Genomic DNA, 13762 nt, shown 5'->3' on the forward strand with positions numbered 1-13762 from the left:
ACTTAAAACCAGTTTTCTGTATCAGATCAGGCAGCAATTGAGATTGGTTGCCAGCAGTTACAGCATATCATTATTGCTTACTGACTGGTTGCTAGAGGTTACAGCACACATTACGGCTCACTGGTTAGTTGCTAGAGGTTACAGCACATCACCTCCTCACAGCAGGGGAACATGATATACATAGGAATGCCGCCTTTATTTGCATACCAATGCCGCCGGCCGCATCTATTTACTTAGTATTGTCACCGCTATTTACATATGAATGTCGGTTATTTACATGTAAAAATAGGATCTGCAGGGGAGTCATCCGCACACAACAATAGGGCAGAGCTGGGCAGCATTAGTACCAGCACTGCACACTGAGATATTGGGACACAGCACAGGAATAAAACTGCAAGGGACAAGGGAATTTAAACCTGGATAATTGGCAAGTATGAGGCAGCTGTTTTGGGCCCCACAACAATGACAGGGCCCAGGGCAGCTGCCCCTTTTGCCCTGCCTTAAAGACGGCCCTGGCCCAGGACACCGATAGACAGTTGCAAACTCAATTGGCAGACTCAGAGACTTCAGTAGGAGGACAATCGTGCAGGGAAAGGCCCCAGCAAGAAGCCCCATCTGCACTTGCAGGAATGCTGTGTCCTATGATAACAGTCCTTTAACAGTTCCCAATTAAAACATAACAGTTCTTTTAGCTCCACTACAACTTCTCCTTTTAGTTCTTCAGTACTGAGCTCCTAGTCTCTCACTAGACCCTCTCACTCACTGACTATGAATCCCTTGAGCTCCTCCAAGGCTTGCAGTGGTATCTCCTCAAGTGTCTACCCTGCTTCTCTGCTGGGTCCCTAGTTTGACACTCTAGATACTTCTCAAGCTTTACCCCTGCTAACCAGCTTGGTCCCTGACTTGACACACAAGGCTGCTCTGCAAGCCTCTCCTCCGTTGGTTGGGTCCCTGACTTGATCACTGCCTGAAGTTTCCCGATTCTCCACCGTGCACTTTCGGTGAGATTATGGTTCCGGTACTTCCTTCAGTTACTCACTGTGGTCCCTGGTAAAGGTGATTTTTCCCTTCATGGTGACAGCTTCCCTTCTACCTCTAACCACTGACAGATTCTCTGGCTGGCAGAACCGTCACATCTGGTTGGACTGCAAGCCGCAACCCCAACCCTGCGCTGCTCTCCTAATTGCTGGATAGGCCCTCACACAGCCTAGCAGCCAGATGCCCCGGGATAGGCCCAATCTCTGGTCTAGCAGCCCAGGTCAGATGACACACGTCCACCCAGACAGCCATCCAGGTGGCATAGAACATAGATCACCTGACTTCACCCAAATATATAAGCTCATCCAGCAGGCAATCTCTTGAATCAAGAGATTTGGGGAAATTGGATGTCCCTTGTTCCACAATGCATCTTACAGCGACCATCTAGGAGAGGAGGAATATTTGTACTTCACGCCTGTACAGACACTTCGTAATGTGAAAATGTATTATGTGTTTTATTAAACAGTATCACACTAGGGCGGTCGTGCGCTTTTTCCTCTTCTCATTGCTTGTTTAGATATACATCCACCACCCAGTGGATTTACTAGAGAGCTGCAGTGTTTTAGTTATAGAAGATGCTTATTTTTATGTATTCAAGATTACTAGCTGGACTTGGGGTTTCTTTGATCAGTGCATGAACTGGTGAATTGTTTGTGTTTTGTACTTTGGGAATCAGTAGAAACGTCTGCCAAAGAGCTTCTAAGAATTTCCCTGGGAACTGTTAACATCCTAGTGCGAAGTTGCAAATGTTTTGATTTATGTCTGAGAGCTGTTGGCTCATAAAGGGGTTTAAGCTGTTTAGCTCACATACCCCATTATCTAGGTGCTTCTGAGCTACTGAAGAATACTAACGAAACATGGTAGATGTTTTCAGCTTTTTCTTTGGGTTGTAAGTGGGGTTCCATTTCACATCAACTTGTTCATAATTGTCAACACCTAACTTTGGGGACTCAAACTTGTGTGTGTGCCAAGTTAGGTTCTTGAAAAAATGAGGGCTGTAATATTTTTAAAAAATGTTCTACTGTGAAAAAATAATATTCTAAAGCCCTCCTGTTTCAATTATGTAACACAGGATTTATTACACAACTGCCAAAACAGTTTATTATTATTTTTTTAATCCACATGCTGCGCTAAAATGAACAGTAAATTTTAGTCCCTACTTGCAATCATTGATTAGCTTTACATATGTACTGTATATAGTTATCATAATAAGAAATTACACTATTATTTCCTTATTTCTAAACCTAATATTCCCATTAAATCACATATTTTTACAGGTTGTTGAAGGAAATGTCAACCCTTATGACATAGTCTTAAAGGATCTGGAACCACCGATTATTGCTAGGTTTCTACGTTTCATCCCAGTTACTGATCATTCTATGAATGTGTGTTTACGAGTGGAGCTATATGGCTGTGTCTGGCTAGGTAAGAGTCCAATAGAGTCAAACAATTACCTTTGGAAATGTGCTGTTATTATTAGATAATTTAATTATGTATTTTTTAGTTAGCTGCCAAAATGAAAACTTTAAATATACCTTATCTACTTGCTACCAAAAAAAGCCTACATAGTACTTTAATATTGTATTTTGTCAAAGTTTTCTGTTTTTTTTATGGTTGTCTGTGTCTACTATTATTAAGTATAGCAACTGCTTACCCCTACTATTAGGGACCCCTAGAACTCAAGGTATTATTCTTGACAATTAGTGATTGTCAAGTCAGTAATTTTTCAACAATAATAGAGTTTATGAAGGGGCATTAAACTCCAGGAAGAGATGGTTAGGGACACAGGATACCCCAAAAATACAGCACATACCACAGACTCCAAAATACAGTGTCCAGTCATACAGAAAATGGCATTAATGCTGAAACTGACATTCTATATATTAGGATAGACTGAAAACAACAAAAAACCCTATTTACAGCCATACAGAGAAAATAACCTGTATTCTTTAAAATCTAGGTAGTTACAGCACTTATCCTTCTCTGGACAAATCTCCAGATGTCCTGTGAGGCCCAAGCTATGCCCCACTTCTCTCTAGTAGCCAAAGTTCCTCTCTGGTACCTCTATTCAAAACTTAACTTTACTCCTCCTGAGCAAAGACCTCCAGCAAAATAGTGCAAGCATCAAGCCCGAACTCTGGGCCTATTTTCCTCCAGACAGATGTGTCCTCCCAGGGTAGCAGGTCTGGGGGGAGTCAGGAACAATTAGCACACATCCTGCACAGGTAGAGCCTGAGAGGTAGGAGAGTTTCCAGAAGGCAGAAGCAAACAAAAACTAAAACTTAGGAAACATCCAACAAAAAACAATGGATGATGCCATTCTCGGCAATAGGCTCCGATTTAAAGTAGAATAAAACCCTCCAATTTATTGGTTTCCCAAAATACCTGAATTCAAGTTATGTCTTAAATGACAACTGGTACAGTGTAATACATGTTTTAAAACATGTGTAAATTCCTATTTAAATAAATGAGTAGTCATTAAAGCGGAGGTCCATCCTAAAGTTGACCTTCCGCTCATTGGAACCCTCCCCCCCTCCGGCACCACAATTGGCACCTTTTAGGGGGGAGGGGGGTGCAGGTACCTGTACAGTACAGGTATCTGCACCCACTTCCAGCGTAGATTCTGCAGAAGGTACGCCCCTTTCCGCAGAATCTACGCCCCTTTCCGAAGGTCCCCCGCTGCCTGCTGGGAAACACATGGATTCCAGAGACAGCGGGGAACATCCTTATTGCACAGCGCGACTCGCGCATGCGCAGTAGGGAACCGGGAAATGAAGCCGAAAGGCTCCACTTCCTGATTCCCATACCCAAGATGGCGGCGGCAGCACCCGAGAGACAATCGAGAGATCGGCTTCGGGTGCCGACATCACGGGCACGCTAGGCGGGTAAGTGTCATTATTTTAAAAGTCAGCAGCTGCAGTATTTGTAGCTGCTGGCTTTAAAAAAAAACGGCGGACTCCCGGCGGACTCCCGCTTTAAAGCCCTTGTGCGGTGAACACAAAAATGAAAAACAATAATACCTTCACTGCAAAGTAATTAACATATAAAGCAATAGACCATGATGAAAAACAAAATTAATGGAAAAACAGTGTCATGGTTATGCAGTAATCTTCCTCTGTTTGCTTACCTCTCCTCATGTGTTCAGACTAAGAGGCCAGCCACTTCGTGGCTCCACCCCAGGCCCTATCAGGGAACCCTATATTAACCTGTGCACTGCAAGCCAGCGGTGCTGATCAACCATTATGTATCCATTGTGTGTTTGGCTTCCTGTTTCCTGCTTGCTGTGTGCTCTATGTTTGTCTCTGTTACCAACCTTGGTGTGTTCTCAACGATTCCTGTGTGCTTGTGACCTTGACCTTTTGGCATGTCCCCAACCATCCCTGTCTGCCTGTGACCCTGAACCTTTGGCGTGTACTCTGTTGTTCCTGTCTGCTAGTTGCCCTGACTTCTGCCTTATCCCCTTACTATCCTTGTCGTCCCAGCCTGCTGCTTCTTTCTTCTGTAGTCTACTGTGAGCGTGAGCTGTGAGACCCTAGGGACTGCGACCAGGAGCCAGACTGCAGCGAAGTCCATCCTCACCACTGGAGGCTCTGGCGGACACCTGCTGGCTCTTAGACTCTGCGCCCTGGGGAATCTATGCTCCAGCTCCTATTGGGATCTGTGTTAGTGATCCTGTAGACCTGTGTCCTGAATCTCCCTGGGTAAAATCCGCAGCAGTCAGTCCTAAGGTCCACTACCTAGCGGTGCACTTCCGATTCCTACGCAGTGCATCTGTCACCTGGTCTCAGGTGACCTGACAAACAGGTTATAAAAACACAACTAGTGAAAAGATAATAATGAATGATAATGAATATAGATAATAATACATTTAATAGTCCACTCCAAGTGTCCAAATAAAGGCCACTAGGGGCAATCAGGGGTCCGTATATGTATTAAGTAGGGATGAGCCTGATGTTCGACTCGAACATAAGTTCAACTTGAACATCAGGTGTTCGCATGTTCGCCGAGCAGAGAACATTATGTGGTGTTCACGACAAATTCGAAAGGTGCGGAACACCGTTAAAGTCTATGGGACACTAACATGAAAAACCAAAAGTGCTAATTTTAAAGGCTTATATGCAAGTTATTGCTATAAAAAGTGTATGGGGAACTGGGTCCTGCCCCAGGGGACATGTATTAATGCAAAAAAAAGTTTTAAAAATGGCCGTTTTTTTCAGGAGCAGTGATTTTAATAATATTTAAAGTGAATAAATAAAAATGAAATATTCTTTTAAATATCGTGCCTTGGGGTTGTACTTAGAATGCCTGTAAAGTAGCACATTTTCCCATGTTCAGAACAATACCACAGCAAAATGACATTTCTAAAAGGAAAAAATGTAATTCAAAGCTGATCGCAGCTGTAATGTATTGTCGGATCCCAGGAATATAGAAAAAATTAATTGAAAAAAAATGGCACGTGTCTCCCCCCCCCCCCCCCAGTCCATTACCACACCCTTTGGGTCTGGTATGAATATTAAGTGAAACCCTGCACCAACAAAAAAAAATGGCGTGAGGGTCCACCCAAAATCCATACCAGGCCCTTCAGGTCTGGTATGGATATTAAGGGAAACCCTGCGGCAAAATGAAAAAAAAAATGGCGTAAGGGCCCCCCCCCCAAAATCCATACCAGACCCTTACCAGACTGGACTACTGTAAGGCACTTCTCATTGGGATTCCTAGAAAGTCTGCAGAGGCTTCAGTACATCCAAAACTCTGCAGCAAGGATCCTGTTGAGAATGTGAATACATGCCCACATTACTCCCATTCTCCACTCACTCCATTGGCTTCCTGTCTCCGTCAGGCTTGAGTACAAGGTTTCTCTCCTCATACACCAATGTTTACATGGACATGCCCCTCCCTACCTCAAGGAACTTCTTAAACGACAAAACACATCGCGTTCCATACGCTCTAATCACTCAAACCTTCTTCAAATATCTAGAACTAGGGGGGTGTTTGGGGCATCCCTAGTATTATGTACATTCATCCAACAAGCAAGGCCACCAAAAAAATGCAAGTGCCACCGCTTTACCAGATCTCAATGATAAATGCAAGAAATCAATAGCAAGTCAAATCAATCAATGGTTTAACAAGATCACCAACATTCCTCAAGGATAATAGGAATAAAACAACAAAGGACCATACTGTAGTATTGCTAAAACTCCCAATTTATTCAATTCAAAATATACTCACAAGCAGAAAGTGGAGCTTTACATAGAAACATAGAAACCTTGGGGGCTCCGTTGCAGGCAGGCACTTTAAATGTAGGATGTGGCACATTGGAGCACCTTCCATACAGTGTAAGGTTTACTTCAATGTAAATGTACAATACCACAAACCATGACTAGCCCTTCAAAGTTAAAAATCCTTAATTTGCGTCTGTGTTAATGGTTGGTTATTTGGTTCACTGTAGCCCCCTCATAAAAACATGACTGGTTATGCTGTGTCATTTCTTCCCGAACCCCTGTAAAGATTTATATTGCAAATGACTATATATTTTTATGATGTGGAGGCCTGAAAAATGTAAAGATACCATTTTTCCAAAACAGTAACTTTTTTCTGAACAGGAAGAATGCAGAATGACAGGTGGCTTGAATCATTCTGTTGTACTAGGATTATACCCATGCTGTGTTGCACATGCAAGAAAATTCCACTAGTGCCAGAGAATTAAATATAATCAAGAGAGTAGCCATATGACCTGCGCCGAATAAATTCAATGTTGCTAAAAGGTGTGCAGCTTTGTCTGTGGTGTGCCATGGTTCTAGCAGCCGAAGGAGTGACTTGCCATAGGAGTGAAATATGCATGCCTTGAATGACAATTGTTACACTTATGTTAGTTCTTAACTGAACTGTCAAGCCATGGTTGGTGTCATAGCTGATGATATGTGCAGCACCATGGTGTCAGAAACCATGAATCAGAAGTACAGTTAAATCACACTTACTTAATAATAAAAAAAGGTAAACAGATTAAATGTAGTCAAAACATAGCCAGACTTCAGGAACCAGAACGGATAGTCAGACAAGCCAAAATGTCAGGGAGCCAGTGATGAGTGTAGTAGAACAGCAAGCAGGATCTGGAGCCAGAAGGAATGTCAACCAAGCAAGTCTTTAACAGGAACACAGCAGAGTGTCTCTAGAGATGTGACCAAGGTGAAGGCAGAGATCAGCTGGACTGGAAGGCTTAAGTAGGCAGGACCGACGAGCAGGATATCATAAACAGGTGAGCCACTGTGGAGAGATAGGAGCTGGCAATTAGCCGACAGCTGAGTGGCCAGCTTTGAGAAGGCGAACCTAGCCCTGACTCATGGCAACTGCAAATCGGGGCTAAGTTGGCAGCTTCCTTGGCTGTTAAAGATAGGAGAGATTTAACTTGTTTTAAACTGTGCTTCTCTAGACGCATGTCCAGTTGAGATGTGTTTGCGTCATTGAAGGTAAATACCGTCTTTTGTTATGATTTGCATTCAAAAGCAAAAGCCAGCATTGACAGCAATGCCCATGTATACATGCTCAAATGCAGATGTTATATAGAAAACATCCTAAGGTACTGCAACCTACAGTTGAGTTAATGTCCATCTCCCTAGTACTGTACACCACTGGAGCCCTCTAAAAACTTGTGGAGCTTTGCATAGAATCATTTGCCATAGATGAGACACACTTCCAAAGGGGTGTTGTGCTATAAATGGGTTAAATCTTGCCAAAGGGCTATCTTATCACATGATATGTGTGTCTTTTGCCCTGACTACTCACTGACTGCAGTTCATTAATTAAGAATAGGAAAAGGTAACATTTGTCAGGTTTTTTACCATGTGAAAGTCTAATCCTTTCCCTCTCTATCCCAACCTGGAAAAATACACTTACAACCTAAGGAGGCAAATATGCTTTTTGCTAGCTTAGTATACTCCTTGTAATTGTCATTTTGTAACTCCTACCTTATAATGTCACCTCACATAACTCTAGTGGGGCCTGCTGCATATCAGTCTGCATTGCATGCAACTGTCACAGCCTGTGGGTTGTTATAACCAACATGTAAAAGTCAGTAGGCACACCATATTACAACAATCACAGAATAGAATGGATCACTTTGCAATCCCCTACTTTACTTACAGCAATGATTTTACACTCTTTAGTTCTTTGGGCATTGCATTTGGTAGTCTCAGCATTGCAGATTTCATTGCTGGTTTATGTAAACTTCATGATGCTGATTTCTGATAGGAAAATCACTTGGAAGTCAAGTTAATAAATAGCTCATAAATAATAATGAAGTGAAAAAAGTGTCCCAAAAAATTATAAAATAATTTTTGGGACACTTTGTTCACTTCATTATTATTTATCTGTTTCACCCAAGTGATTGTTCTATAGGAGGTTGATTTTAATTCAGACACCACCCCCCCCCCCCTTTTATGGACTTTTCTGCATGATAATATGAACTTTTTATATCACAATTAATTTTCTGATGGATTTAATTATTTATTCACTTATGGAGTGATTTTGGTTTAGTTTATTAATAATTTAGTAATTCTCTATGACTGTTGGAGGAGCATGTCAGCAAAGCAGCGATCTCGGCTGCAAAGCATCAGATCTGTCATTTTTTTTTTTTTCTTATAGACCCCACATCCCTCCATAAAGAGGATCTGTCACACACCATTCCTATTACAAGGGATGTCTACATAGTAAATAGTAATAAACTAGTAATAAAATAGTAATAAAAGTGATTAAAAAAAATTATAAGAAGAAAGTGTTAAAATTAAAAACATTTTTTCTTTAAAGCGCCCCGTCCCCATGTGCTCACCCACATATGTAAACGCCGTTCAAACCACACATGTGAGGTATTGCCGCGTGCATTAGAGTAAGAGCAACAATTCTAGCATTTTTAAAGCTTTGCCTATGGAGATTTTTAAGTACCAAAGTTTGGCGCCATTCCACCAGTGTGTGCAATTTTAAAAGCGTGACATATTGGGTATTTACTCAACGTAACATCATCTTTCACATTATACAAAGAAATTGGGCTTACTTTACTGTTTTATTATTTTTTAAATCATGAAACTGTTTTTTTTTTCCAGAAACAAGTTTGATATATTGTTGCGCAAATACCATGCAACATAAAAATTCACAACAACGCCATTTTATTCCTTAGGGTGTCTGCTAAATATAAATATATATATAATGTTTGGGGGGTTATGAGTAATTTTCTACCAAAAAAATTGATGAATTTGATATGTAGATGAGGAGTGCCAGAATAGACCCGTTATAGAAGTGGTTAAAGTGATACTAAAGTCCAATTTTTTTGTTTTGGTAAAAATAACAAGCATGTCATACTTACCTGCTCTGTGCAGTGGCTATGCACAGAGCAGCCCAGATCCTCCTCTTCTCCGGGCCCACTTTGGCACTCCTTGCCCCTCCCTCCTGTTGAGTGCCCCCACAGCAGGCAGCTTGCTATAGGGGCAAATGAACCGAGCCACAGCTCCCTGTGCCCATTCAGACATGGAGCTGTGGCCCAGCCCCACCCCCTCTCTTTCCTCATTGGCTCACTGACCTTGATTGACAGCAGCGGGAGTCAGTAAAGCTTTGTTGATGTCTCAGCCAATGAGGAGGGAGAGGTAGCCAAGTCTCTTGTGCAACATCGTTGGATCGAGATGGGGATCAGGTAAGTAATAGGAGGGCTGAGGGGGCTGTATCCCATAGAATGCATCAAGATAAAAAAAAACTTCTGCCTTTAGAACCACTTTAATATAAGTAACACAATATTTAATATATGTAACAGATCAAATTATGTAAACTCCTTTTTTCTTTTTTTTAAATAGATGGACTTGTCTCTTACAATGCCCCAGCTGGTCAGCAATTTCTTTTATCTGATGGCCAGATGGTTAATCTAAATGATACTATATATGATGGAGCAGTTGGCTACAGGTAAATTATTATTATTTTTTTGCAGAATTTGCTATAATACATCAAGAAAACTATATTATAAAATCGACAAAATGTGGCTGATTGAAGGCGTATATGATAACCACTTTGCAGAGTGGATTCTCCCTTTGCAAGGGATTTTCACTTAGCTAATAGAATGACGTTGTGCCAACTTCTATCATTTAATCACTTGCAATCAAAATTTGTTTCCCTCTGATAGGATTTAGAAGGCAACCAATACACAAATCTAAATGTTATGTAAAAAAAATGCCCTTTATTACAAAAGCCATAAAATACACTTATCAAATATAATCTTATGAACAACTGTTGTGTTATGCCCATGAGTAGTAATTAAGGACTAAGCAGGCAGCATGTAACACACTCCCAATATTAATGTGCAAAACTGTAAAAGAATAAATTTGCTGCGCTGTGTGTTATCAAACATTATTGTAACATCAACATGATATCCATTATTATGAACACATTTCTTCATAAACAAAAGTGTAATAAAGTGCTTGACATATACAGTATATGTGCTCAAAATGACAGTGCAAATAATTGTGCTACAAACTAATATCACATTTCTTGAAAATATAAACAGTCCACTTCATTAATCATTAAGTGCTTCAGTGTAAAGTGGTGTCTTTTAAACTTCCTTGTATCTTTTGGATCACTCCACAGCCATGCAAATATATCACGTTGAATCTTTCCCCCGTTATTAAGTAGGATCAGGGATAAAACAAAAACATGAGCTAAATTAAAAATGTCATTGATAGGTAGAGTAAACCTTACCAAAATTATTTTCATGCCACAATTATTGTACATCTTACATAACACCCCAATGGTAATTCCACTTAAAATGTTTAGAATCATTAACTCCTTATTTAGAGCATTTCTCTGGCTTAACAAACCTCCCAGAATAAGATTGGAACAGCTTCAGAAACCCAAAGAGGCGGGCGGGCTGGCCCTTCCCAACCCATGGCTCTACTATTTAGCTGCCCAACTTCAACATATTGCTGGGGCCATATCAAACGGAAGGGAGATGGGGGGAGGGGGGTATCCCACCACTGCTCTCCTGAGACACGCCACAGGCTCGGGTGGGGTAGTTGCGGGTCTAGAGGCCTTATCGTTCGCCAAGTCAAATAGGCAGTTCCCAACGTATGCCCTAATTCTGAAAATTTGGATTAAAACACGCCAATTACAAGATGTAGAGGGCTTTACGGAGTACGGTCCGATATGGAATAACCGGTACTATGGGAGAGCTGCTTGGTTTGACTTGCGCTGAACATTGGAAACGATATGGAGTAACCCACCTAGCTCACATTTTTACGAGGGGTAAATTGCTCTCCTTTGCAGAGATGAGGGAAAGACATGGTGTTCCCCAATATATGTATTTCCATTACTTGCAACTGTGGCACGCCGTCAAGGCGCAGGCAGGAAACAATCCTTGGATACAATCCCCCACCCCAATCTTTTGTTATATGATAGAAGTCACCAGTTACAAGGGTTTTATATTCAGTTCATATGCTATGTTACTTAACGCATTTTCGTCCGGCTTCCCAGCAAAGGTGATTACCTCATGGGAGAGGGATGTAGGAGCATTTGAGGAGGACCAATGGGCTGAGGCCCTACAGGCGATACAAGGGTGCTCGCTGAATATGGCACAGTGATTGTCACAATTGTACATTGTAATGAGGGTGCACCGTATGCCGGCCAGACTGTACAAGATGGGGATTGGGGAGGAGGATCAATGCACCAGGTGCGCCAGGGACCGTGGAGATCTCATTAATTTACTGTGGCGCTGCCCCAAATTACATCTATATTGGAGGAGAGTCATTGAAACTCTCAATGGGGTTTTCACGGTAGCGGTGCCACAAGATCCAAAGGTGTGTATCCTAGGTATTATGGATGACCTCCCAATAGAGGCGAACCCTAAGGAGGCCAAAGGTAGAGCCCTTTTCCAGGCCCGTAAACTTATCCTTCAACACTGGAGAGCGAGTGACCCCCCGAGGTTGCGGGAATGGATAGCTCAGATGGGAGCTACGTTACGCATGGAAAAGTACATTTATCAACACAGGGGCCGTGCAGGAAAATTTGAACGGCTGTGGGCTCCTTGGCTTAATACCCTCAGGTTGTCCCCCCTGGAGCTGGTTATAGATAGATTGCTTATCTAAGACGTGAAAGAAGAGTCATACCTGGGGATATAGATGTATAACAATAGAATTGGTATGGGCATGCCCGGTTGCACAGGGGTTGAGGCCTGGTGGGCCAAATTATTCGCTTAAGTTGGTATGCTGTTTATATAGGAGAAGAGCTTATTTTTACCGTAGCGGTACGTGACATTGACATGCGAAAAGTACTTTTCTTTGTTTGCTGTAAGTCTTGGTTCTTGTATGAACATGTATGTTATCTTGATTTTGTGATTGTTTTTTTTTGTACTAATAAAATCAGTTTTGAGAAAAAAAAAAACTTCCTTGTATCTTCACATTTAATGCATGCTCCTAACATGCACCCAAGTGCTCCCCCATTAGGTGTGGGCTCACCTCAGACAATGTGACCACTAGGGATGAGCTTCGAGTTCGAGTCAAACTTATGTTCGGCGAACAGTGAACAATTTGGGGTGTTCGCTGCAAATTCGAAAAGACGGGAACACCCTGTACAAGTCTATGGGAGAAATCTAAAGTGCTAATTTTAAAGGCTAATATGCAAGTTACTGTCCTAAAAAGTGTTTGGGGACCTGGGTCCTGCCCCAGGGGACATGGATCAATGCAAAAAAAAGTTTTAAAAACTGCTGTTTTTTCGGGAGCAGTGATTTTAATAATGATTAAAGTGAAACAATAAAAGTGTAATATTCCTTTACCATGGGGGTGTCTATAGTATGCCTGTGAAGGGGAGCATGTTTCCCTTACTTAGAACTGTCCCTGCACAAAGTGTAATTTCTGCAGGAAAAAAAGTCTTTTAAAATCACTTGCGGCTATAATGAATTGTCGGCTTCCGTAATACAGAGAACACTCATTGAAAGTCATTGATAAAAAAAAAAAAGTGTGGGGTTCCCCCAAATTCAATTACCAGGCCCTTCAGGTCTGGTATGGATATTAAGGGGAACCCCGTGTCAAATTCAAGCGATGGCTGAATTTGATGCGATCAGATCAGCGATGGCTGATCTGATCCAGCGCAGTCCATCCATGCATTCATTTTCTGTCTCCACTGTTGGAGACACTGCGGGATGCCGGCGCCTGATGTTTCTTATATTAGGAGGGCGGGGCCACCGGCCACCCGTCACCTGACCCCACCCCCACTGACGCTAGTGAGGGAAGCCGGGGTTCCCCAATGATGTACAGACCCCCAAAGCATCCTCCCAATGTTGAGGGCATGTGGCCTGTTACGGTTCAGGAGGGGGGGCGCTCTCCCGCCTCCCCTCTTTTGCTGCGGCCTGCCAGGTTGCGTGCTCGGACAAAGGGTTTGGTATGGATTTTTAGGGGGACCCCCACGGCAATTTTTTTTTTAATTTGACTCGGGGTTCCCCTTAATATCCATACCAGACCCGAAGGGCCTGGTAATTGAATTTGAGGGACCCCCACGCTTTTTTTATCAATGACTTTCAACGAGTGTTCTCTGTATTACGGGAGCCGACAATTCATTATAGCCACGAGTGATTTTAAAGGACTTTTTTTTCTGCAGAAATGACACTTTGTGCAGGGACAGTTCTAAGCACGGGAAACATGCGCCTCTTCACAGGCATACTATAGACACCCCCCAGGTATGAAATTTAAAGGAATATTAC

At 42.2% G+C, this 13762-nt stretch overlaps 1 protein-coding gene across 3 annotated transcripts in view; it reads left to right on the top strand.

The window, feature by feature from the left end:
• DDR2 (discoidin domain receptor tyrosine kinase 2) overlaps positions 1-13762 on the top strand; it is a 281188-nt gene that overhangs the window by 162082 nt on the left and 105344 nt on the right. For all 3 annotated transcript variants that reach the window (XM_077452620.1, XM_077452621.1, XM_077452622.1), the window contains exons 5-6: positions 2316-2463; positions 9876-9981. In XM_077452620.1, the coding sequence (XP_077308746.1) occupies positions 2316-2463; positions 9876-9981 (254 nt within the window). The remainder of the gene's footprint in view (positions 1-2315; positions 2464-9875; positions 9982-13762) is intronic.

Source organism: Lithobates pipiens, unplaced genomic scaffold (assembly GCF_037356315.1).
Source record: "Lithobates pipiens isolate NorthernLeopardFrog02 unplaced genomic scaffold, aLitPip1_a1.2 Scaffold_23, whole genome shotgun sequence".
Taxonomy (NCBI): Eukaryota; Metazoa; Chordata; class Amphibia; order Anura; family Ranidae; genus Lithobates; species Lithobates pipiens.